The sequence below is a fragment of the Dipodomys merriami genome, unplaced genomic scaffold (assembly GCF_024711535.1).
Source record: "Dipodomys merriami isolate MVZ:Mamm:240054 unplaced genomic scaffold, mDipMer1.0.p SCAF_28, whole genome shotgun sequence".
NCBI lineage: Eukaryota > Metazoa > Chordata > Mammalia > Rodentia > Heteromyidae > Dipodomys > Dipodomys merriami.
The window spans coordinates 15,965,613-15,991,455 of record NW_027204270.1 but is presented as its reverse complement, the minus strand read 5'-3'; the positions used below and the strand labels follow the sequence as shown (position 1 = coordinate 15,991,455).

General features: G+C 52.1%; 1 protein-coding gene across 3 annotated transcripts in view; it reads right to left on the bottom strand.

The window, feature by feature from the left end:
* Positions 1-127: 127 nt before the first annotated feature.
* Positions 128-25,843, bottom strand: part of Ece1 (endothelin converting enzyme 1) — a 98,850-nt gene continuing 73,134 nt past the window's right edge. For all 3 annotated transcript variants that reach the window (XM_070037716.1, XM_070037715.1, XM_070037717.1), the window contains 14 exons: positions 24,582-24,728; positions 24,036-24,101; positions 22,936-23,127; positions 17,370-17,512; positions 15,400-15,514; positions 12,200-12,310; positions 10,738-10,836; positions 10,138-10,215; positions 8,398-8,501; positions 6,114-6,224; positions 5,493-5,560; positions 4,850-5,040; positions 4,252-4,347; positions 128-2,654 (listed from right to left, as the gene is read on the bottom strand). In XM_070037716.1, coding sequence (XP_069893817.1) covers positions 2,478-2,654; positions 4,252-4,347; positions 4,850-5,040; positions 5,493-5,560; positions 6,114-6,224; positions 8,398-8,501; positions 10,138-10,215; positions 10,738-10,836; positions 12,200-12,310; positions 15,400-15,514; positions 17,370-17,512; positions 22,936-23,127; positions 24,036-24,101; positions 24,582-24,728 — 1,698 coding nt within the window. In that variant the 3' untranslated portion in view covers positions 128-2,477. The remainder of the gene's footprint in view (positions 2,655-4,251; positions 4,348-4,849; positions 5,041-5,492; positions 5,561-6,113; positions 6,225-8,397; positions 8,502-10,137; positions 10,216-10,737; positions 10,837-12,199; positions 12,311-15,399; positions 15,515-17,369; positions 17,513-22,935; positions 23,128-24,035; positions 24,102-24,581; positions 24,729-25,843) is intronic.

Here is a 25,843-nt window from a genome sequence, read left to right as displayed (position 1 = left end):
TTGAGATCTGTCAAGTCCTTTGCAGAAGGGGGAGACATTTTTACTAGGTGGCCTGTCAGGCCATGCTATGCACTGTTTTCACCAGCAGGGGGAGCGCACACAAATGTCACACAAGAACAGACATGGGGCCCTTGGTACAAGTACTTTATTTTAATTTCAACAGTGCCACACCAAAGCTACAGTAGCACGAAACATAGTAATACAAAAAAATACATTCCCAGCTCTAAACCCCAAGTCCATGTGCCCTCAGAGAAGCCGGCCTTTTGGCTCCTAGCCCCAGAGGGGAGGCGCAGCGGAGAGTAGTGCTGCCTCTGCAAACACCCATCCCTGCTGGGCCTAGGCCCTCTCCTCCCCTTCCTGCTCTTTCCCTCCCCTCCCCTTCCCTTCCCCTGCCTTCCCATTGGCCCTGAGCAGCGGGGGAGGGGGGGGGTCCTCCTGTTTCCTTACAGGACACCTGAGTCTGGATAGTGGCCTGTCCTTTTCCAGGACTGCTTGTCCAAAGGGGGGCAGAGGGCCCACTGTAGTGTGGCAGTGCGTGGCTCCAGCTCCTTTCTGGGTCCTGTCTTAGCTTCTCCTGGAGCTACCTGGCTTGAACTTGCATGCGGGGAACCAGAGCCTCATCCAGAGCCAGGCCATTGCTAGCACATCGGCTGTGCTTTTTGGGGGATGGAGGACTTTGACTTCTTGGGTGAGGGGCATGCGCTGTGGGCACTGGGTGGGCTGTTTGGCTGCAGGGGTGAAGGACTACGGCAAGCACCCCCTGCTGGAGAAGCTCTGGCCTCAGGGAATGGAAGACATTCCTGGTCCCCACATGCTGAAGCCCAGACTGGGTTGTGGAGCTGTGTGCCCACAGCTTCCTCAGGATAAGACGACCTCTGGAGAGAGTCTATCCAGCCACCAGTGCTGTCTTTATTTATTTTTGGTCAGTCCTGGGGCTTGAACTCGGGGCCTGTGTGCTGTCCCTGAACTCTTTTTGCTCAAGGCCACAGCACCACTTCTGGTTTTCTGGCAGCTAATTGGAGCCAAGAGTCTCATGGACTTCCCTGTCGGGCTGGCTTTGAACCATGATCCTCTTAGATCTCAGCCTCCTGAGAAGCTAGGATTACAGGTGTGAGTCACCAGTGCCTGGCACAAGTGCTGTCTTGATCCAACCCCAGAAACCAGTGACTGGAGCCCAGGGTGAGGGCAGTGGTTCTTGATTTTTGATATCTGGAGCTATTGCCCTGAAAGCTAGAGCTTTGGGGGTGGTGTAGGGTAGTCCTGGGGGCACCAGGATTGGGAGTATGGCCTTGGGTTCCCATCAGGACATTTGGGGACTCCACTGAGGAGGCCAAGGGCCACCTCACTGATGGAGCCCAGGGGCCGGAGCCTCAAATAAGGCACTAAAAGAAAACCGGTCCTAGGAGTCAGGCCGGTGATGGGGCCCGGAGCTCGGGGGAGGACACGGGCCTTGGAGGAAATGCGAGCTGTTCGCTCTTCTCTTTACCTTGGGGGAGAGGCCATCCAGGCAGACCACTTCAGGATGGGGGAGTGAGTGCTACTGCGAGGGAAAGTCCCTGGAATGGTCATGGGGTGGCCAAAAGAGGAGGGGCTGGAAGAGGGCATCAATGGACAGTAGGACAGTGTCTCATGGCAGAGTCTGCTCTGAGAGCTTCTGTGGTCTAGATCGGAGGGACCCAGGGGTCCCCAGTTTATGTGGAGGGCCCTGATTTGGTCTCATTCTGCCACCACTGTCAGTGCTGCTGGACGCTGGACGGTGGGGGCACAGGTAGGTGAGCCCAGATGGGTCACGGCTGTGACTAGGCTCTCTGCCTGCCCTGTCCCCCTCTGTTTGCATGGGTGACTGCTGAGCAATGCCCTGGCTGCAGTACCATGCCACAAGGGCTGGCACAGCTCTCAATATGGGGTCCTGCTCAGTGGCCTAGGGTCCCAGCCTCAGAGCAGGGTCAGTGGGGCTTCCTTTGTCCACAGGTTACTTAGAAAAAAAAAAAAAACACAATATAATAAATATACCAATCCTTTCCTTAAAAAAAAAGTGTTTTAAATGCATTTTTTTCCCTGAAGATTTCCAGTGTATTCCACAATGTTTAAAAAATAGTTTCCCCAAAAATATATCTTTAAAGCATTTGACACAGTGGCATTCTGGTATATGTGGCATTGAATGTAGGCAGGGGGCTATGTCCCATTACCCTTGTTGGTGCGAGGCGCAGGCCTGGTGAGCCTGACACCTGAATGCTGGCCAGAGTTGGTACCAGCCCACTGGGGACCATGGTGTTCTCAGGGGGCCAAATCTTGGGTTAAGAACCTCCATCACAAGCTAGGTGCCGGCTGTAAACCCTCCAGTGCAGGGAAGAGGGCTCTGGTGGCCAAGGGGTGGACCATGCCCTGGGGCTAGAAGGGGAGCTGAACTCAACAGCCCTGCCCAGGGGTCCTCAGCTCCTCCTTCTCCTCCATCATGGCTCTCGAAGCTTCGTCCCTTACCAGACTTCACATTTGTGATGAGGGTTCATGGGAGAGCCGGGCGGGCAGCGGAAGTGTTCAGAGAACTCCTTGGAGTTGGAGAGGGAGCCGATGACCCTGAAGCGGGAGGGGCTGTGGGGGTCGGTGATGAGGCCTTCGTGGGAGCTTTCGGGCGTTCGGACAGAGCACCAGACCTTTAAGGGAACAATGGGGAGGGGCTGAGGTCACCAGCAGTCCTGAGGCTGTCGACTGTGTCCATGACAAGAGAAGCAGGATAAGCCACCACCTATGGGACCCCAGGGGGTCAGAAAGGAGGAGCTCTGAGTGGGACACCTCTGCACAGGATTCCATCTAGACCAGGGATTCTACCTAAACACCACTTTGAAATCTGTGGGTTTCATCCAGACTTCTCATTTGCTAGACAGGACACTTATCTAATGACCTGCTGGCTCTGGGCACCCACAGAAAGCTATTGGCTAGATGCCAACTCAGGGGACAACCTGGCATACTTTATATTTATTTATTTACTTTGTCAGTTGTGGGTCTTGAACTCTGGGCCTGGGTGCTGACCCTGAGCTCTTCAGCTCAGGCTAGCACTCTACCTCTTGAGCCATAGAGCCACTCCCAGCGTTTGCTGTTTATGTGGTGCTCAGGAATCGAACCCAGGGCTTCATGCATTCAAGGCAAGCACTCTACCACTGAGCCAACTTCCCAGCCCTATATTTATGAAATTTCTAAACCCTGCTGGGTGCTGGTGGTTGACATCTGAAATCCTAGTTGCTCAGGAGTCTGAGTTCTGGAAGATCTAGGTTTGAGGCCAGTCTGGGCAGAAAAGTGTAAGAAACTCCATCTCTGATTAAGTAGCAGAAAAGCATGACTCAAATAGTTCTAGTATCAAGCCAGAAAACTGAGCAATCATGATGTCATGAATTCAAACTCTAGTACTGCCACACACAAAAATGCAATAACTTAGGAGGCTGAGGATGGAGTACTGTGGTTTAAGACCAGCTTGAGCAATAGTCTGTAAGACTTTGTCTCCATGGAAGGAAGCTAGATATGGTAGCATGTGCAGGTGATCCCAGTAATTATGGAAAAAGCCTAAAGTTGGTAGATCATAGCTTAGGTGTGCTTTGTGGTAGGAAGCAACTCATAAAAATAATCCTTGAATAGCTGGGCAATGGTACTCAAGCCTGTAATCCTAGCTACTCAGGAGACTGGGGTTTGAGGATCATGGTTCAAAATCAGCCTGGGCAGGTAAGTCCATGAGACTCTTACCTCCAACTTACCACCAAAAAGCTGGAACCAGAGCTAGGCTCAAGTATTAGAGTGCTAGACTTAAGCAAAAAAGCTAAGGAACAGTACTCAGGCCCTGAGTTCCAGCCCTAGTACCAACTTAAAAGAAAACAAAAACAACAAACCCTGAAAAACAGGGCTGGGGGTGTGTGACTAAGTGGATCAGGTATAGCAAACAGAAGACTTTGAGTTCAAACCTCAGTACTGACCCCCAAAAGAAAAAAATGTCTAGAACCCTAGAATCAAAGGGGGCCTTAGTGGTCACCTTCTTCTCCAGCTACCAGATGCAGAATCTCTCTATTAGTGTTCCTGGCCTTTCCTTGCATCTACCCATGACAGGAAGCTCGCTTCCTCACAGGCTGGTGAGGACTTGAACTGTGGACAGTCTGAGCTCAGGAAGCATCCATGTAAGGCACGCTGCCTTTTGGCTCCAGAGCTCTTGGGCTAGTCTGGTGGCAGAAGGAACCTGTGTTTGGCACTTTCTCTTAGCACACTCACCTGTGCAAACCCCAGGAAGAAGAGCTGGTTGTTGGTGAGCCCCAGGGTGGGTAACGTCTGCTCAGCCCCATTCTTCTTCACCCAGTTCTGGTAGGCCTGAAGCGAGAGAAAGGCAGAACTTGGTGGAGTTGTCGAGAACGCCAACCCTGCTCACAGGCAGGCCTGCACAACCCTGCCAGATAGCATTTCTGCTCCTACGGCTGGGACACAGCCCTCTCTTCTCTGCTCCCGCCTTCCCTCTTGCCCAGTTCGGCTGACATCTCTAAGGGCTGCTGAGCCATCGGGTCTCATTTTCCTAGCAGTCTAATGGCACAGTCTCAGCCAAACGTGGAGACCCAGGAAGCTGGAACTGACCTTGTATCTGCTACCTCCTCTCTCCTTCACCCTCTGCTGCCTGACATGGTGGTGGCATTCCCCGCACAGGTGAGAGCAGGCAGGCTCTGCAGGAGCCAGCTTGGCCCTTCCCTAGGCCTCAAGCAGGCAGGCTTGGGGCAGGAAGCCCACTTCTTTCCCAGTCAGCTTTCCATCTGTCTTGCCCGCCCATTTCCGGGATGAGGAGGCTGAGGTGTGTGCAGGGCTGACGGTGGGGAGCACGCACCCGGTAGGCGGCCTTGAGGCCCCCGTTGTCGGCGATGTTCTCCCCGAGGGTGTGGCGGCCGTTCACAGGCTCCCCATTCACGCTGTAGTTGCTGTACTGGCCTACCATGCACTCTGTCTGCCGCTTGAAGGCCTCCACCGAGGAGTTCTTCCACCAGGGCCGGAGGTTCCCATCCTTGTCATACTCCCGGCCTGCTGGGCAGGGACCCATGCTCGCATCCCCAGCTCTCCTCCCCTCACCCCTGCCCCAGGCCACATGGGCAGAGACCCCCCCATCCCCGTGTTCTCTGCCTCCTCCTCTTGCCTGAGGAATCCCCAAGGCAGGCAGCAAGAAGTGTGGACATTGCTAGTAAGGAGGGCCTGATTTTGACTCTAACTGTGGACAGACCAGAGAGGTCTCTGGAATGGGGGGAGAAAGGCATACCGGCACCTGAGGGCTCTCATGCAGTCCCCCGAACACCCTGTGGCACAGCCACACCCCTTTTACAGACAAGGCTTGGAGAAGGACTTGCTGATGGCAGACCCAGGACTTGAACTCTGATCCTTCTGTCTCCAAAGCTAACACCCTTAGAAGCAAAAGGACCAGGGAATAGGGGCAGGGGCCAGGAGCTGGTGGGCTTTAAGGGGACCCCATGCACCTGTACCTTGATCATCGAACGCATGAGTCAGTTCATGGCCCACGACGACACCGATGCCACCGAAGTTTAAGGCCCTGGAGGTTGGGGGGGGTTAGTGCACAAAGGTGAGGATGACACCCCCCCAATTCCCCAGCGGGCTGGGTCTCTTGTCCAGTGGTATGAGCCTTGCCTCCAGGGCCTGACATGCAGCAGAGCTGCACCAGGATCTGCAGGGCTGCGGCCCCTAAGTCAGCTAACGTGAGCTGTGCCCACTGGGCACCAAGCAGGGGATTGGCAGCTCTGCAGACCCCACGCACCCCAGTGGCAGTCACCCCACCTCCAGCTGGGGACCCAACCCAGGGCTGTGTGGCTTTCACTGGTAGGACAGCATCCCTTCTGCTCCCCAACTCCCCCGATGTCTTTAAATAAGGTCAGGAGCAGCATTTTCCCCAATGGGACTCTCAACTCCACCCAGTGCCCTGCAGTGAGGGGCTGCTAGAGCCAAGAGGCCCCTGTGGGAAGGGCAAGGGACGAGGAAGCTTTCTTCTGCGCCTTTTCACACAATCCCAGGTTGCCTGGCCACCAGATGGCTCAGGGAATGGCGAGCTGTGGGTCTGGGGCTGGGCTGGGGCAGGGCTGGCAGCATACTTGGGTGAGGAGCGGGTGTAGAAGGGCGCCTGCAGGATCCCAGCTGGAAACACAATCTCGTTCTTGGTGGGTGAATAGTAGGCATTCACCATGGGCGGGGTCATGCTCCACCTGCAGCCAGGCACATGACGGGGGAAGGGGGAGACACATGAGGGCGGCAGGCTCAGCACCACTGGGCGGCAAAGATGGCCATACCTCAGGGACCTGAATCAAGAAGCTGAAAAATGTAGATTTCGCTTTGTGCCAGTGGCTCATGCCTGTTAATTCTAGCTACTCAGGAGGCTGAGAGCTGGGGATTGCAATTCAAAGCCAGCCCAGACAGGAAAGTTCCTGAGACTCTTATCTCCAATTAACTACCAAGAAAACTGGAAGTGAAGTGGTGGCTCAAAGTGGTACAGTGCTAGCATTGAGGAAAAAAACAGTTCAGGGACCAGGCCCTGAGTTCAAGCCTCAGGACCAACAAAAAATAAAACAAAATCTCACTGGGTGCCATTGGCTCATACCTGTTAATTCTAGCTACTCAGGAGGCTGAGATCTGAGGATTGCAGTTCAAAGCCAGCCTGGACAGGAAAGACCGTGAGATTCCTACCAAACAAATTGGAATTGGAGCTATGGCTCAGTAGTAAGGTCCTAGCCTTAAGCAAAATGAAAGTCAGGGACAATGCCCGGGCTCTGAGTTCAAGCACCAGGACCAGCAGAAAAAAAAAAGAAGAAGAAAATTAAAATCTCAAGCTTTGTGTGGTGGCTCACACTTGTGACCATAGCTCCTGAGGACGCTGAGGTGAGGAGGGGGAGAGGAATATCTATGAGACTCTACCTCAACAGAAAAAGCTAGACTATGGCAAATGCCTATCATCCCAGCACATAAATAGGAAGACTGTAGTCTAGTCTGGCTTGTAACAAATAAACAAACAAAAGGCCTAAAACAAGCAGAAGAAAAAGGCCTGGAGCCATGGCTCAAGTGCTACATTGCCTTCTTAGCAAGCACAAGACCTGAGTTCAAAACTTAGTACTGCAAACATTTTTCTTTTTTTGTCGGTTGTGGGGCAACTCTGGGCTTGCGTGCTGTCCCTGTGCTCTTCAGCTCAAGGCAAGCGCTCTACCACTTGAGCCACAGTGCCACTTCTGGTTTTCTGAGTGGTTTATTGGAGATAAGACTCTCACGGACTTTCCTTTGAACTGCGATCCTCAGATCTCAGCCTCCTGAGTAGCTTGGATTACCCGTGTAAGTCTCCGGCACCCGGCTGCAAACATTAAAAAACAAACAAACGAAAAAAACCTGGCAGCATGCCTGTACCATGTTGTGAAGATAAAACACCACCTTCTGTCTGTACACTGGGTGAAAATGGCAAACTTGGACCTGTTGTCCACCAGGGGGCGCCAAAAACAGTGAAAAGTTTCTTTTACCTCCAATTCTGTAGGAAGTTTTAGGAATTGAGTTTAGTCTGAGCTGTATTCATTTCTGGGCTCACTACAGCTGGGTTTTTTGTTTTGTTTTGTTTTTTGTTTATTTTTCCCCCTGAGGGAACTGGTTTTCCTTCCTGTCCTTAAGACAAGGTCTCATACAATCTATATAGTCCAGGTGGTCTACAATGTACTATACAGTCCAGGCTAGCCACAATTTCTCTCCTCCTGTTTCAGTTTCCAGAGTGCTAGGATTAAAGGCATATGCTACCAATCCTGGCCATTTTTTGTTTGTTTTTGAGTCTGGGCCCAGGGCCTTGCAGATACTAAGTAAGCACTTTACCACTGAGATACATGACACTGGGGAGGCTAAGCAGGAGGGTCATTTTAGCCCAGGAGCTGGAGGGACAGCCTGGGTAAAAGAGTAAGACCACATCTTAAAAAATAAAAGAGAGAGAACTAGAGCTGGTGGGGCCCCTGCCTAGGGCCTCCTCTCAGGGGGCCTGGCCTGCCTCAGTTCTCAGGTCTGATCTGCATGGTGGCCCTGGAGCCAGCTCCTTCTATTCTATTTTTTGATAATGAAGGTGCTGAATGCTGACTCAGTGGAGCTGGGACCATTGCCAGGCTTCCTGTGCCAACGGGTTTGGGCATGGAGGGGCACAGACTTGGGTTCAGCCCAGCCCCTGGCTGGGCCCTACTTTGACCTTTCACCTCTGAGGGCACTCAGGACAGTTCCTGTCAGCCCAGGGCATGGCAGCGTGTGGCTGTGGGGAGCCTTGCGGCGGGGGTGGAGGGTGGGGGGGTGGGGGGGAGGGGGGAGAGTCAGGGGGTGGGGAGAGGGGATGGGGTGGGGGGCACTTCTGGCAGGGCCGGTACTCACTGGTCTCTGTTGGGTGCTTTCCTCAGCTGGTCAGCAGTCACCCTCCAGGAGAAGTTGAAAAAGCGCATGGCGTTCTCAAAGTAGAGGTCTGGAACCGCAGTGTACTGGAATGGGAAGAGTGGAGTCAGCCAGGCTGTGAACAGATCTGGACTGAGAGCACCTTCTAGAACCAAGGACACTGAGATCCCACAAGGTTAATAAGAGCGCAGAACGAACTGCGGCAGGGGCTCTGGGAGGCGAGGGCTGTGGCTCCAGTTCCATCCTGTCCTCGCTGGGCTGGGGCCTGGTGCCCCCTCTCTCCCTGCCAGGCCCCCACTGACAGCTTCACCCAGGGTTTCCACCTGCTGCAGGGTGCCCTGAGCCTTAGGCAAGGAGAAAGGGCTCCACACTGGTTGGCAGAACTTTCTGGAATGATGGACATATTCTCTGCCTGCCCTAGCTTTTATGGTAGATATCAGCAACATCTGGCATCTGGAACGTGCGCGCGTGGCTTTTCACACTTAATTTAGATTCATTAAATAACACTAGTAGCTACCAACTGGACAGCGCAGAGCTACTAAATGGAGTGGAAGTTGGCTCTGCAGGCCAGACATTCACACCACATGCCTTCCCCACGCAGCCGGCCCCCCACGCTTCTCCCCCCGTGGCTCCCATGAGCCCCTGAATCTTGCATCATGATTCCCTAGAACACCCTAAATGGTTCTCAAGAAATTGGATGAGCCTCAGATTATGGAACACTAACTCTTTTTTGCTGGCACTGCAGTCTGAACTTAGGGTCTTGTGCTTTCTCAGCTTGCTTACTTGGCTGGTGCTTTACCATTTAAGCCATGCCTCCAGTCCAGCTTTTTTCTGGATATTTTGGTTTCTTTTTTCTTTTTTGTCAGTTGTGGGGCTTGAATTTCTGGTTATTTGGAAAACAGCATTGTGGACTTTTCTGCTCAGACTAGTCTGAAACCAGGATCCTTTGGATCTCAACCTCCTAAGGAACTACAATTATGGGCGTGAGCTACTGATGCTCAGCTCAAAAGTAATTTTGATAGTCTCAGGTTGTAAATATAACCATACGAAGTTATTATAATTTCAAACATTTCAAATCATGGGAACGTACAAAACTTTGTCATTTGGGTCAAAACCACAATCCACTTAAAGAGTGGTTTGCTACAAGCTGTAACTAGTAGGTATCCTGCAGTTACCCTGGCTGCCTAAATTAAGCTTAAAAAATGTACTGGGGATTTGTGCTGCTTCTCATGAGCATTTCAAGGTCAAAATCAGAGGCTCCTGTTTTCTTGGAGGCGGGTAACTCAGGCAGCGGCTCTGGGGGCAGGAGCGACGGGCTTGAGGGGCTCCACCTTCCGCTCTACCCAGGATGCTTTAGGGCACTGGTTCTCTCTGTACCTTTGAAAGGTGTTCACTCACTCTTTGTGCTGGGGATGGAACCAAGGGTCTCAGGCCAGCTAAGCACAAGACTCTCCCATGGAGCCACACCCCAGCCAGTCCCCCATTATTTCCAACTCACTGACTGGAGTCCACGCTTCCAGAGGGGTGCCCAAGCAGGTGTTCAGGGAGACTGCGGGGCACTGATGTGAAGTGGCAGGGTCCATCCCCAGACCCCATCCCACCTCACCCTGCAATGTCTCAACGGCCTGCAGCCACCACCAACCAGCATCCCAAACCGGACCCAGCTCCTCCTTCCCCTGCCCCACAGGGGCGGGAGGGAGGGGACGGGAGGAGGCCACTCACGTCATTGAACACTTTGTCCAGCTCCTTGGGGTCCATGATGAAGTTGGGGTAGCCTATCATGTTGTAGATGGCGTCCGCCTGGGCAGGAGGGACATAGAGGAAGTGAGCGCCCAGGGTGACCCGCATCAGGGGCTGCGCTGAGGGGAGACAGCGCCCACTTCTTCCCTCCTGAGGCCTTTCACTTCTTTTTCTGGAAGGATCCCCACTTGCTTGTCTAACTTCTGCTTATCTTTAAGGTCTTTGCTTCAATGTCACTCCCCCAAGGGAAGGTTATGATTTGAAGGTGTTCCCCAAAGTTATGTGTGGGAAACTTTCGTGTGTGTGTGTGTGTGTGTGTGTGTGTGTGCACACGTGCGTGTATGCTAGTATCAGGCCTTGAACTCAGGGCCCTCCCTCCTCACGCCCTCCCCTGTGCGTGTGCTCTGGGGGTCTTCTGCCATGGACCACGGGACAATGGCTTCAGGATCCCCCCATCCTGCCCTTGTCTCTCAAGCCAGGATGGCGTCTGCGCATGCCCACAGGCAGAGCTAGTGCCTCCTCCTACCTCTTGCCTCACTGTGCCCTCTGCCTCAGTGACCTCCAACTCCTACACAGCCTCACCTTCTCCTTGGCTGACTTCCGGGTCTCTTCGTCCATCCACTTGAGGGTACTCAGGCTCTCTTCAAACGCCTTCTTGATCTCCAGGATTATCTCACTGGCCTGAGGAGACAGATGCTGTGCTTACTGAGAAGGCCCGGGCACTGCCCCTCCTAAATGGAACAGGTGCATACCAGCTCAGGCTCCATGCCAGGCTAAGAAGGGGACCACACTTGTGTTTGCAGGCCACATTGCTACCACCAGCACCTTACAGGACAGGACTTCCAGGATCAAGGAAACCAAGACAAGCTTTGGGGAACTTAGAAACGGCTCTGCTGCAGAACTTTTCAAGCCTTTAATATGGAAAAGTACCTTGAGACTTTGAGAGGATGCTAGAACCCACAGAACCCAGAGCCTTTCCCAGACTGACTGGACCTCAGAGATGCTGTGTTCATGGAGGAGATGACCCAGAGACCAAAGACAGAGGTGGAAGATTCTAGAAAAGGGGAAGGCAAAGTCATGCAGCAGGGAGGTTGGTGGGATTGAGAGACCTCAACTCAGATCTGAGTCCCCATTTGCTAACCTTAGATGGCAGATGAGAGCTACACAATCAGTACTTTTAGTGACAAAAACTGTAGCCAGGCATGGAGATGTCTGCCTGTAATCCTAGCACTCAGGAGGCTAAGAATCCAGAGTTCAAGGCCAGCCTGGACTACACAGGTAAGGCCCCATCTTAAAAAAACTAAAAGTTTAGCTGGGTGCCGGTAGCTCACATCTGTAATCCTAGCTACTCAGAAGGTTGAGATCTGAGGATCACAGTTCAAAGCCAGCCTGGGCAGGAAAGTCCATGAGACTCTTATTTCCAATTAATCACCAAAAAAGCCAGAAATGGAGCTGTGGCTCAAGTAGTAGAGGACTAGCCTTGAGAACAAAAGCTCAGGGACAGCAACCAGGTCCTGAGTTCAAGCCCTAATACCACCAGCAGCAGCAGCAAGGTCATCAGAAGGTCATAAAAACCATAACAATAATACAATTACCACCACTAGTTGGGCCTTATTTTGTGGCAGTGCTACTCAAACAATTCACATGGTGAATTGTTTGAGCCACCGGTCTAGGCAGCGACAGAGCCAGGGTATGAACTGGGGCCTGGTGGTCTCCAGGACAGTCTTCGATAATTCCTAGAACAATGCTGTCACCACAGAGTAAGAAATGTCACCCTCTGGGCTACAACAGCTCTGCTCACCTTATTTTGCTGGACCTTTCAGAGCCCTGGGAGCTAAAGATGGCTGTTGTAACCTCAGGGGATCACTGGGAGGGTCAAGGTGGAGAAGACAGACAGGCAGACATGATAGCAGCTCCTGGCCTGGAAGCCTTGAGAATGGGGACCTCTCATTGAAGGCTGGACTCTGGGCTACCTCCCTGGAGCTGGAAAGTTCCAGAGTGTGAGAGGGGCGGGCAGACAGGCAGGCATGCCTGAAGCACTTACTACGTTCTTGCTGTCCTCCGCAAAGGTGGCTTTGACAAACATGGGGCCGAGGGCAAAGCCCAGATTGTTCTCCGTGTCACTCACACAGAACTTCCAGCGAGGAAGGCACGTCTGCAAAGCACAAGGTGGGGGCAGGGGAGGGGCTTGGGCCCAGTCCTGGAAGGGGCCCTGCTTCCTTCCAGAACATCCACCTTCCCTGGCCCAGTGGACCAAGAGGCCAGAGGTGCCGGCCTCTGTGCTTGGCTTTCCGGAACAGAGTGCCTGGGCCACGGCCATGCCCAGGGCCACTGCACAGATGGGAAAAAGAAAACCAGTGAGGGGCAGCCCCTGGCCCAGGGGAGCTCAGCAGAGACGGAAGATGAGGGTTGATCTTGAGGTGGGAAGTCGGACACACCTTCCCCGTGTTCCCCCTGCCACCTCCCTGACCTTCCTCTAGGACACAGGAATCCTGGGGGCAAAGGAACTCAGGAAGCTTCTGGTCCCCTGCCCCCCCCCCTTCACAGTGCCCTCCACCCTCTGTATGGCAACCCCTGGGGGTTCCAGGTTCACCTGCTGTGACCTCCCCTAAGCCCCTTAATGTGCAGGTGTCTCTGTATGAACCCGAAATAGGGTTCACAGGCTGCAGCCGCCCAGACATCCGTCTCCCACGTGTTCCCTAAGTGTCAGCCTTGCTCACCCCGACCTGAGGGATGGCCTACTCCTGCTGGCCCCAAACCACCCACAGCCCATCAGCAGACAGGTGCTAAACAAAGCATGGTGCGTTCATACCTGGCACCGGAAAGGAACCAGTGACAATACAATATGGCCAATTCCCCACACTCATGCTGAACAAAGCAGCCGGTGTAGGAGTCCCTGGACACCCAGCTACATTCACTTCCCGAGGGGGGCTGGAACTTTCTACTCCCAGGATGGCAGGAGAAATGGGCTGTGGGAAGATCTTCCACCATCCCTGGGCAGTGGTTCCATGGTGACTTTCATTTGTCAAAATTAATTGAATTGTATGTTTGATGGATACTGAGTATTTCCTTGTTTGTAAATGATATCTTAGGTTTTTTTTTTTTGTTGTTGTTGTTGTTGGTTGTGGGGCTTGATCTTTGGGCCTGGGCACTGTCCCTCAGCTCTTCGGCTCAGGCTAGTGCTCTACCACTTGAGCCACAGCGCCACTTCTAGTTTTCTGGTAGTTAATTGGAGATCAGAGTCTCAGAGACTTTCCTGCCTGGGCTGGCTTTGACCCACGATCCTCAGATCTCAGCCACTTGAGTAGCTAGGATTACAGGCAGAAGCCACCAGTGCCCAGCCTGATATCTGAGTGTTTAAATTGTCACCTGGGTGGAGGTGCACACCAGTCATCCCAGCTCTTGGGAGGCAGAGGCAGGAGGATCATGGGTAGAGCAGGTAACGATGGCTTACACCCATATGCCTACTATGTAGGGGGCTAAGATCTAAGGATGGAGGTTAGGAACCAGCCTGGGCAGACAATCCAAGAGACTCTGATCTCCAAATAACTAGTGAAATTTGGTATTGGAGGTGTGGGTGAAGTATAGATCTTTAGCTGTGAGAAAAAGAAAAGAAAAAGCTGAGTGAGGGCATAGGGCCCCTAGTTCAAGCCCCAGTACCAGAAAAAAAAATTCTTCTAGACAAGAAAGGGAGGCATGGGCATTCTAGTCTTCTCTAAGTGTAGTACCCTAGATTTCTTCTTTTTTATTTTTTAGTGGTACCCAGGGCTTTGTGCTTGCTAGTTAGGTGCTCTACCATTTGAGCCACACCCTAGTCCCTTTTGCTTTAGTTTGTTTTTAGATAAAGTCTTACTTTCCCCTCCCCCGCTCATGAGGCTTGAACTCAGGGCCTTGGCACTATCCCTGAGCTTTTCTGCTTAAGGCTAGTGTTGTGCCATTTTGAGCCACAGCCCCACTTCCCATTTTCTGGTGGTTAATCGGAGATAAGCATCTTACAGACTTTCCTGCCTGGCTGGCTTTGAACCAAGATCCTCAGATTTCAGCTTCCTGAGTAGCTAGGCTGATAGGCATGAGCCAGCGACCAGCGACCAGCTGAGTGTCACACTTTTGCCCAGGGCTACCCTTTTACCAGAATCCCTCTACTTTGACCTCCTGAATATCTGGAATTACAGGCATGTATCAACCTCCACCCTGGCTTACTGGTTGAGATGGGGTCTTGTTAACCTTTATTTTTTTGGTCAGTTGTGGGGCTTGAACTCTGGGCCTGGGCACTGTCCCTTAGCTCTTCAGCTCAAGGCAAGTATTGAACCACAGAACCACTTCAGGTTTTCTGATGGTTTATTGAAGATAAGAGGCTCTCAGACTTTCCTGCTTAGGCTGGCTTTGAACTGTGATCTTTAGATCTCAGCCTTCTGAGGAGCTAGGATTACAGGTGTGAGCCACCAGTGCCCGGCTAACTTTTATCTAGGCTAATCTCAGACCTTAATTTCTGTCTCCCCAGTAATTAGGATCAAGTTTTTTTTTTTTCCCCAACTTTGTGTCCATTTAGATGTCTGCCTCAGCCTTCCTCACTCCTCCTGTCCTTCCCCAGCAGAGAAGCCAGAGCTAGATGGACACATGGACTGCACCTGATCTGGCCAAGGCCTATCTATCATACAGGAGAGGACCAGTGGAAGCCTAACTTTGAGGCTCTGTGGAAGATCCAGGCTATGATGGCCGAACCATAGACATATCCTTCTTCCCCACCCCCTACTACTGATGTTTGAACTCACACTACTCAAGCTTGCTTTCTTGGCTGGCACTCTACCACTTAAGTCATACCTCTAGTTCAGCTTTTTGCTGGTTATTCTGATAGACTTTCAAGGACTTGTCTGCCTGGGATGGCCTGAAACCTCAATCCTTTGGATCTTAGCCTCCTGAATAGCTAAGATTACAGCCATGAGCCACTGATGCCCAGCTTTTGGACAGATTCTTACCCACTGTTGCTATGCATCCTGGAATTCCCCCTGCGTCAGCCTCTGCATGCAGGGACTTCAGAAGTACACCACCACAGCTGGCTCCGGAGAGTGTTTGCATAAACTCATTTCCTCCAGCATGCACGTTCCCATTCAAACACCCATGTCTACCTCCTTCCTGAGTGTCATGGCCCTACAAGGGGACTGTGGTCTCACCAGCCCTGGGCCCAGGGTCTAGCACACAGGAGGTATTAAACACACACTTGAGAACACACAGGCACAGCCTCACCTTCTTGGTCCCGTACATGACTTCCATGAACTTTTCATCGGCATCCTGGAAGCGCTGATCTAGGAAGGAACTCGTTTTACGAACCAGGTTCCAGATCATATAGTTGTTGAGCAGGCTGAGAGAAGAGACTGGGAATCAGAAACGCCCTGGCAGCACTTCCCCTCCTGGCCCTTAGGTGGCGCTCAAACCCCAGCCTCAGAGTCCAAGCTCTTTCCCAGACTGTCCAAGAGGGATGGTTGCTACTTTCCAAGCACAGGAAATTGTGTTTTGCTTTTTTTGTTTTGTTTTGTTTTGTTTTTCGTTGTTGTTGTTGTTGTTGTGGGGCTTGAACTCAGGACATAGGATTTTTTGCTCAAGGTTAGCACTCTACCACTTTGAGCCACAGCTCCACTTCCAGTTTTCTGGTGGTTAGCTGGAGATAAGAGTCCCACAGACCTTCCTGCCCAGGCTGGCTTTGAACCATGATCCTCAGATCTCAGCCTCCTGGGTAGCTAGGATTATAGGCACGAGTCATTGGTGCCTGGCTAGCGGAGGAAAAGTTTCTAACTCTTTAAGGGTAATGCCTGAATCTTTTACCATAAAAAACCCGATGGTGCCACCAGTGGCTCAGTAAATACTATAGCTTGGCTACTCTGTGTTTGGAGGCTGCTGGAATAGGGAGGAGGCTGCTATTCTATACCTGAAGGCCAAAGAGGGGAGGCTGTGTGTGGCTGGGCCAACGGTCTCATGAACTATGATCCCCACTGCCTTCATGCAGGAAGGACCTAGCTGTGACTGCTGTAACCCTAGCACAGAGGTCCCTTGAGCACAAAGCTGCTCACCACAGTGGACACAGCCTTCCAAGAAATCAAGCTTAATATCTCTCTGTTGTTGGGGGAAAGAGTAAGTAAATAACCATATTTAAACTTCATGGAATATTATGTAATCATGAAACAATGGTATTTCCAGAGAGCTTAGGGTGACATGAGGGAAATGTCAAAGGTCACAAGAAAAGCAGTCTTTCACAGTGCTGGGGACAAATGCCATGTGTTAAAATTAATCTTCCCTCTCTTCTTTCTCTCCATCTCCTTCCTCCTTTCTATCACCAGAGATACAAACAAACAAACACATACACATCTATTCCACAAGATCAAGACTAGTGTTTTGGGTAATTTACATTTTTCTCTATTTTTCAATAGTTTTCAACATGTCTACACATCTTCAAAACCTAAAAGAATGTTGGGTGCCAGTAGTTTATGCCTATAATCCTAGCTACTTAGAAGGCTGAGATCTGAAGAGTATGGTTTGAAGACAGCCTGGAAGGAAAGTCCATTAGACTCTTATCTCCAACCAACCAGCAAAAAAAAAATCCAGAAATGGAGCTGTGGCTCAAGTGGTAGAGTGCCAGCTTTGAGTGAAAAAGATAAGGCCCTGAGTTCAAGCCCCAGCACTGGCACGTGCGTGCGCATGCACGCACACGCGCGCGCATATACACACACACACACACACACACAATCTCAAACACTAACTGAAAATAGTAGCTGATCTCCCCCCTGGGGTCTATTATGGGTCTGGCACTGTTAAATTACGTAATCCTCACAAATTCTACATTTTTTTTCTTGGCTAGTCCTGAGACTTGAACTCAGGGCCTGGGCACTGTCCCTGAGCTTCTTTTGCACAAGGCTAGCACTCTACCACTTGAGCACCACTTCTGGCTTTTTTATTTACATGGTCCTTAGGAATGGAACCCAGGGCTTCAAGCACTCTAGCACTAAGCCACATTTCCATCTCAAATCCTACATCTTCATTATGAGTCAGACCAAAAACACTGAGAAGGGAAAGGAAGCCTGCCTGAGGCTCCAGTGCTGGCAGGAGACCAGCCGGGATTTGAACCTGTCCTGTGGCCAGGATGCTTTGTGGCCTCTTATCAAGGCTGCCCAGGGCTTTTCTCCTGACTGTGTCCCGCTGGCCCCACCGGCCCCGAACCTCACCATTTGTCAGTGTTGTTGATGAGGGTGGACACCTGCTCGAGATATTCTTTGTCGTAGACCACAATGGGCTCCGATTCATTGATCTCCACAGGGTAGAAGATGGCATTGAGGAAGGGCAACCAGTTGATGGCGGGCGCCAGGGACTGCAAGAGAAGAGGAGGGCGTGATGTGGCTGGGCCACTTCTCCTCCTGGGTCAGCGGTCCACAGTACATTCCCCTGAAGACGGTGGTACTGTGTCCTCTGCTTCTGCCCATGGTCAGTATGCGGTGCTGTGTGATAGGACACAGAGGGGGAGGCAGACAGCGGCAGGCTGGCTTCTGCCAGAGCAGCTGCAGAAGCCAGGTGTCAAAACCTCACACGTGAGCCAGGCATGGTGGTCCATCCTATAATCCCTGCTGCTCAGGAGTCTGAGGCCAGAAGGACTGTGAGCTCAAGGCCAGTCTGGGCTCTACAGTGAGATGCTGCTCCAATAACCACCATCTTATTGAACTGGAACTAGGATGGAAAAAGAGAGAATGCTGGAGCCACCGCGACCATGTCGCACGCTGCATCTCAGGGGAATCACGCACACCATCCCCATCATCTCTCACAAGAACCAAGGGCTAGGTACGATGACAGCCACCTCTCAGAGGAAGACACGGAGACTCTATCAGGGCAGAATCTGAGGCCAAGCCACCAGAGCCCACTCCTTGCTTACAAACTGTGCCACTCTGAGTAAGTTAATGAGCCCCTCTGTGCCCTGACACTGCACTTGACAAATGAGGATCACCATAACAGAACTGTCTGTTCTGCTCAACCTAGGCTTCAACAGCACCAGTCTGCAGTCAGCTTCTAGAGGCCTGGTCCATTGTGGAAGGAGAGCAGCAGAGGGGCTCAACTGTGAGGTTCTACTGGGATGTTTCCCAGGCATGGGAACTGGAAAGCCAAGAGGTAACCCGCAGCAAGAAGGGAGGTGCCTGTCATGTTCCCTGTGTACCCAGGAGGGTATAAATGAGGCTACAAATGATTCCCCCACATCCCAGGCTTCTGCTTCATATACACGTCGCCTACTTCACCCACCCTGGGCACCTCTGGAGCATCCCACGGCTCAGAGTCCACCTGCAATACGTCAGTGTCTGCGGCCAGCATCCTTGCACCTTGCCAGCCTTGCCCGAGGCTTGTTTTGTTAGTGTTTTGACTACAAAGTTGCGCCATTTTAAACAACAAAGTACACCATCTCAGCCATGTTGATGAGGCCAATTCCATAGCATCAGGCAATCATCTGTGCCATCACTACCATCAGATCCAGGCACAGAGCTCTTGCCAAACAAACTCCTGTGTGTGTGTGTGTGTGTGTGTGTGTGTGTGTGTGTGTGTGTGTGTGTGTGTGTGTGTGTGTGTGTGTGTGTGTGTGTGTGTGTGTGTGTGTGTGTGCGCGCACGCGCGCGTGCGTACGTGCATGCGCTCACAGGGAACTCAGGGCCTGGGTTCTATCCCTGTCTTTTTTTTTTTTGTCAGTTGTGGGGCCTGAACTCTGGGCCTGGACACTGTCCCTCAGCTCTTCAGCTCAAGGCTAGCACTCTACCACTTAAGCCATAGCACCACTTCCGGCTTTTTCTGCTTCTGTGGTGCTGAGGAATGGAACCCAGGGCCTCATGCATGCAAGGCAAGTGCTCTACCACTGAGCCACCTTCCCAGCCCCAGCCCTGTCTTTTCACTCAAGGCTAGTGCTCTACCACTTGAGCCAGAGCTCCACTCCTGGCTTTTTTGCTGGTTCATTCAGAACAAGAGTCTAGACTTTCCTGCCTGAGCTGACTTTGAACTGTGATCCTCAGATCTCAGCTTCCTGAGTGGCTAGGAAGGTGTGAGTCACTGGCACCCAGCCAAACCCAAACTTTTACCTCAACCTCTCATCTCCCTACCTCTCCCCTCTCCCCTCCCTGCCGCCACCTCTTCCCTACCCCCCCCCCCCCCCCGCAAAAGCCACCATCCCACCTTTTGCCTCTAGGAATTGGAAGACAAGGAAAATCACAGCATTTGTTCTCTTGTGGCTGGCTGGTTTCACTTGACAATGTCACCACAGAGGTAGACAGTGTAGGAGCACTCTCCAGAGGCCGTGACCCTCTTGAGGTCACATGGCTAACTGGAGACCCGGGTTCACTCATTTCTGGACTTAATTAACTTCTGGTGGTGCTGGGGATTGAATTCAGGGCTTCATGTTCTCTGTGTACATGCACACCTCCCAGCACCCCCGCCCCGTGCCCGGCTGCCCTGCAGGTCATCATCTCTGGGTTTAAAAGCAATCTTGGCTATTGGGAAACAAAGACCTCAAGGACCAGGTGAGGGTCTGGGGAGGAGGCCTCCAAACGTGGTGGTGTAAAGGCTGCTAGAGATAACAGAGTGAGGGACTGATGGGTGCTTTATAGGCAAATATCCCTACCAAGACTGACTGGCAACTGCCTACTGGGAAGAGAAGAGCACCAGCATCAGGGAGCCAGTGTGCCAGCCAGGTACAAGCCACCTGCCCTACCTGCCCGCAGCAACATGAACTGGGAAGGTGCAGACACAGGTCAGAGGCCAGCTCTGGAGAGTCCTTTCTCCAAATGGGGGACAGTGACCCCCATCCCAGGTCTGACTGCTCTGTCCCCCTGAGACCACTCCCCAAGCTTCCTTCTGCATAGCTTGTCCCACCCAGGGCTTCCTTCCACCCGGCTTGTCGAGTCCCAGGCAGGAGACCCGTGAGGTTCCTCTTTCACATCTCTGTGGCTGCAAAATTTAGGGGTACGCTCATGGGATCTGCAAATAAAGATCAGCAAGGAGAGCCTGATCCACTGGCCAAGACCCCAGGAAACAGAGGTGATCACACAACGTCCCTGCTCACACATCCCACAATGCATGAGCTTTGGGAACCGCAGGTGATTGAGACTCTGACTAAGGCACAGAATTGACGGAGAAAATGCCACGCACTCAACCCAAACCCTTTCCGGAGCAGGTACTCCGTGCAGGCAAAGTCCCACAGCTCTAAGGTAAGGAACTGTGTGCCAACCACCAGGATTTCACGTGTCCCATCTCTACTGCTCCTATTAAACACATGAACCCAGCTCCATTTATGTGGAGACAGCTGTTTTAGTCACCTGGGACATTCCACTGGGGACTCAAACCCTCTGGGGACAGTGCTGAGCCCTGTTTTCCACACTCACAGCAAAGGAGCACTGCTGGGCACCAACCAACCAATGCCAAGAGGTTTGTGAAGGAGGAGGGGAGAGTCGATGCTTTTATGCTTTTCAGCGCTATCTCAGCTGGAGAAATGGGGTGGGCAAGGGGCTCCCGCATGCCAACTGCAAGAGATGGAGATGTCTGATTTGAGGCTCTGAGTTCAGGCTCTTACTCTCCCTAGGGGCTAGCCTGGAGCCAGGGCTAGCCTAGAACCTCACTGTGAAGCCTACAGTGCCATTCCTTAATTTACCTAGAACCTAGGAAGAACATCAAATGCCCAGATCCCAGAGAACAAGATGCTCTGTATCCCAAGATGGAATGATTCCAGTAAATTAGTGCTGGGGACCTGGACAGTATCACCAGATATAAAGGCAATGAGGCTTCCACTGTGCTTGTCAGTTTACAAAATGAAATCTCAGGCTAGCCACCACATCCTTCCTCTCAACCTTGTGGGCAGGCCCACCTGGGAGTCCACCAGGCTCCTTTAAATGTTATAATATCATCATTAGTTTTTTTTTTTTTTTTTTGGTCAGTCATGGGGCTTGAACTCTGGGCCTGGGTTCTGTCCCTCAGCTCTTCAGCTCAAGACTAGTGCCCTACCACTTGAACCACAGTGCCATTTCTGGTTTCCTGGTGGTTAATTGTAGATAAGAGTCTTATGGGCTTTCCCCTTCCCAAGCTGTCTTTGAATTATGATCCTCAGATCTCAGCCTCCTGAGCAGCTAGGATTACAGGCATGGGCCACCAGTGGCTGGCTTATTATTATTATTTGCTGCCAATACTAGGGTTTGAAGATAGGGCCTTGTACTCTTGGTTGGCATGGCTGGTGATATACCACTTGAGCCATACCTCCACTTATGGCTTTTTGCTGATTAACTGGTGATAAGAGTTTTGTGGATTTGTCTGCCCATGCTGGTTTGGAATCATGGTCCTTAGATCTCAGCCTCCTGAGAAGCGAGGATTGTGTGAACCACTGGAACCCAGATAGACTTTTTTACTTTTTTTTTTAATAACCACATCTGCCCATTTCTTCTAGGTGTCATTACATAATACTGAGCTGTTCTTCAAAGGCCTTGTGACTTAGATGTCCTCCTGGGTGCTAGTGCCTTTCCATAGAAGAAGAGAGGATGCCAGGGTCAGAGTCTAGTGTCTGCACTGGGCTGAGGTGCTCAGGGCTGCCCCACCCCTCCACTGGACATCACAGTGTCATGGCCACCAACACAGAGCCACAAGACCACTCAGGCTGAGTGCTGCAGGGCCGGAGTAAACCAAGTTATGTTGCGCAAACAACATCTCCCTCTATCTCTTGGCCCCAGATGGTGCCCGCTGCAGGCTGCTGACCTCCCTAACAACCCACTGGCTGGGTACCACTTCCCCAGGGACCTGTGGGCAGCTGGCACCAGCAGGAGGCGGGACGCCCATCAGCCTGGCTATTGTGCAGCCATCTTAGATTCACAGCCCCCAGCCTCTCCCCTCCTGAGTCACTTAGTAAGGAGAGAGGGACTGTTCTCTGCCCAGAAAAGTACAAAAGCCAAGGCCTGAGGGGGCTCCAGGCACATCCATCAGATGGAAGAGGAAACAAGGGAGGGCTCAGTGTCCCTCCTGAGAATGGGAAGAGCAGACAGGCAGAATCTGGCTGGAGGAAGGGAGAGAAGCACACGGAGATGTGTCACTGAGGCGCTGGCCCTGGCATTCTCTCAGTGCAAGGGCAAGGCCCCACTTTCCTAGCTGAGGTGAGACACAGGGAGCTCAGCAGAGGCCCCTCTCTGAGTGCTCTGGGGCCCTGGAGTCCAACAAAGCTAGGTGGAAAGAAGGAAGTAGAAAGAAAGCCAGAGCAATCCCTGGAGGGCTGACCTATGGTGCAGCAGGCCTCTCTTGGATGGACTCCACCAGTCAGAGAGCTCAGGTCTGACTCCCAGTTACACTTCCAGGATGTCGGCAGGGGATATGAGCCCGGGTTCCAGTGGCCGCTCCTCTGCCACCTAAGAGCACCCGACCCTGATGCATCATTTATCCTCCTGGCTCAGAAAAGGGATAAGTAATGGCAGAAGCCACTGATTTAGTGTTTACAGTCACTAGGCTGGATGTTCTTCATGCTAGAGAGACTGAAATGTCCTGTCCACTCTACAGATGTTAAACATGGAACTGCCATCCTACAGGGCAGCCTGGCGTGGGGCAAGAAGCCAGCTGTGGAGTCACTTACTACCATGTGGTCTTTGGCAGGTAGCATGACCTCTTAGAGAATCACCACAACCATCTCTCCTTCACCAAAGGGTTTCAGAGATCTGAAGAAGTGGGTGTAAAACACCTCCCTCCCTCCCAGCACCCTGCCTGGAGTCCCGCGCAGGCACACGGCTGGTGCTCAGTCACCTGCAGCTGGGCCGCTGTGACTTTGTGGTAGATGAGTTCCTCATCCCGGCGCTTCTCCTGGGGGATGGTGATGTTGGCGAGTGCCGTCTCGAAGTCCAGGATCTGCTGCATCTGGGGCCGGATGGCATCCTCGTCCCCCCCGCCCAGCAGCTTCCCTAGCTGGACCATGTAGTTCAGGTAACCAGTCAGCACCTGTGGGGAACAAAGTGCTGGTAGCCACCACCTTCTGCCAGTGGACAGCATCCTTGACCCCGGGAACCTGCGGGAAATAGCTTCAAGAATGATTCTGGTGCTGGGCTTGGTTACTGGCTCCCCGTGGTCCTCAGGGTAAAGCCCAAAAGCTTTTGAAGGCACAGTCCCGCCCCTGCTGGCCCCGTGTCTCAGTGCATGGCCTGGGCTGTCCTGCTGCTCTCTTCCAAGCCACCCTCCACTGCTGACTCCCTGGATCTGAATTAGGTTCCTGTGTTCAATTCTACCCTTCTCAGTGGCCACAGTATGTGAACATGCATCTACTGTGGGGTCAATGAAGTAATGACTGCCCAGCCCTACTGGGCCTGGAGCCCTGAGACTTAGAGGGGCCCACAGCCATCTTTTTTGCCCCCCCCCCTACCACCTGCATCAGACGCACAGCAGGCATTTGCTCAGGGCAGCAGATGCAATCCAGCCTACCTGGGCCCCGAGGGGGAGAAAAGCCTGCTCTTTGGAGGAGATGGCTTTCACCCTCACCACTTATAGGCTGTGGGACCTTGAGTAGGTCACTTAGTGTCTCTGAGCCTTACTCCATCCTATGAAAGGCAAGGCAAAACTGATACTTGACAGAAGCAGCAAATGAGGATCCATATCTGCTGTATCTGTCTGTATCTGCTGGACTACTGGGAGGCTGAGAGGGGATGCATACAAAGATCCAGTACCCACACATGGTGGGGCTACTAACCAATGACACCTAGATACTCTCTTCTGTGCCCATAATGCTGGGGGCATGCCTCCCTGTTACCCCATGGTACCCTTCTTCTCCCCCAGCTTCTGAGACCTGTCCAGGTGTCTGGGGGGTTTACATGCTGAAGGGGAGAAACACAGAGGGCTGGGCTGGGCACACTCACCTTTTCATTTTCGGTTTTGTTCAGGTAATAGTCTCTGGAGGGTAAGCCCAGGCCAGACTGGTCCACCTGGAGAGGGTAGCAGGAATGAGAGGGAGTCCCCTGCTGCCCACACCTGTGTCCCCCGTCCTGGAGACTGCTGGCACATGGCACTGAGGGGCCAGCTCAGGTGTCAGCAGTAACCCTCGCTGGTAGCTAATGTTGCTGATGGGTGATGGGGCAGGTCCACCCCTGCCCAGGCATAGGGTCACCGCAGGGACTCTGGACCCTTCTGAAGGGCTGTACTTCCTGGTCTTGGGAAAGAGCCCTTATTTCACCCAAAAGTGCCATATGATTCAGAGCCACGAGCCTGTGGTTACTTAACTTCTTTGATTCTCGTGATCCTCATGTTTGGAAATACAAGAAACAACAGCCAGCCTTCAGAGCTAGAATGAGCGTTCAAGCAGCTAATGCTAGGAAAGGGGGAGGCAGCGAGAAACAACCCAGGCTCAGAGAGCAGAGCTAGTGCCCATCCAGGGTGAGTTTCCTCTCCCGGTGTGGCCCCCTCACCTGGATCACATTGCTGTTGGAGTTCTTGGAGTCGGCACTGACATAGACAGAGAAGAAGGGTGAGGTGCGGTAGTGGGCCGTGACCACCTGCAGGGTGTCCTGGAAGTTGTCCTTGGCCCAGGGGCCTGTGATGTTCCAGCCTCCCAGCTGTGGGAGGAAGCAGACAGTGGGGAGAGGGGGGATAGTTGAGGACACCTGTATGGGAATGCAGGCTCTGTGACTCTGGTCTCTGGGCACCACCAGGGCAAATCTTCACTGGAGTCCCTGGTGAGCTGGACATGTTTGCATGGAGCAAATACCTATCTTCACCAAGTCAACCAAGAATCCATGTGGCCGTGGAGGGGCTGGGGAAGGGTAGAAATGGGGACAGACTTTGCCACATATGCCATTTACTTCCTGGATACCGAATCATGTGACTATAATTGCTATTAAAGCATAAATCCAGTCAGGCACCAGTGGCTCACACCTGTCATTATCTGAGCAGAAGGTTCTAGGCCAACCCAGACAGAAAAGTCTTTGAGATCCCATCCAACAGTAGTAGCTGTGTGTTTTAGTATACATCTGTTATGTTAGCTTCTGTGGGAGTGAAAAATCAGAGGATTGTGGTCTAGGTGCATGCCTGGGCAGGAAGTGAGACTCTTAACTCACAAATGACCCTGATTCAAAAAAGTATAAAAATGGACTGAAAGTGTGACATCCTTCTAGGCAAGTAAGAGACCCTAAGTTCAAATCCTTGTAACACACATACACACACCACACACACTACCACCACTACGTAACGTCTCTGGATATGGTGGCACATGCCTGAAATCCCAGCACTACAGAGGCAGAGAGGCCAGGAGGGTTGCGAGTTTGAGTCCAAGCCTGGGTTACAAAGCAAAACTATCTAAAAAAAAAAAAAAAAAAAATCAAAGGCTGGAAACGCGGCTTAGTGGTAGGGTGCTTGCCAAGCATGCATGAAACCCACGGTTTGATTCCTCAGTACTATGTCATACACAGAAAAATCTGGAAGTGGCACCATGGCTCAAGTGGTAGAGTGCTAGCCTTGAACAAAAGAAGCTCAGAGACAGTACACAGCCCTGAGGTCAAGCCCCAGGACTGGCAAAAAAAAAAAAAAAATTAAATTAAAAGACCAAACCCAAACTCTAAGTTCAATTGTGCCTAGGGAAAAAAGGCCCCATATTTCTTAAAAAGATAGGTAAATCATGATCTTCAGTTTCTCAAAATTGAAATTAAAATAAAAAACAATCTTAGTCCTCCCT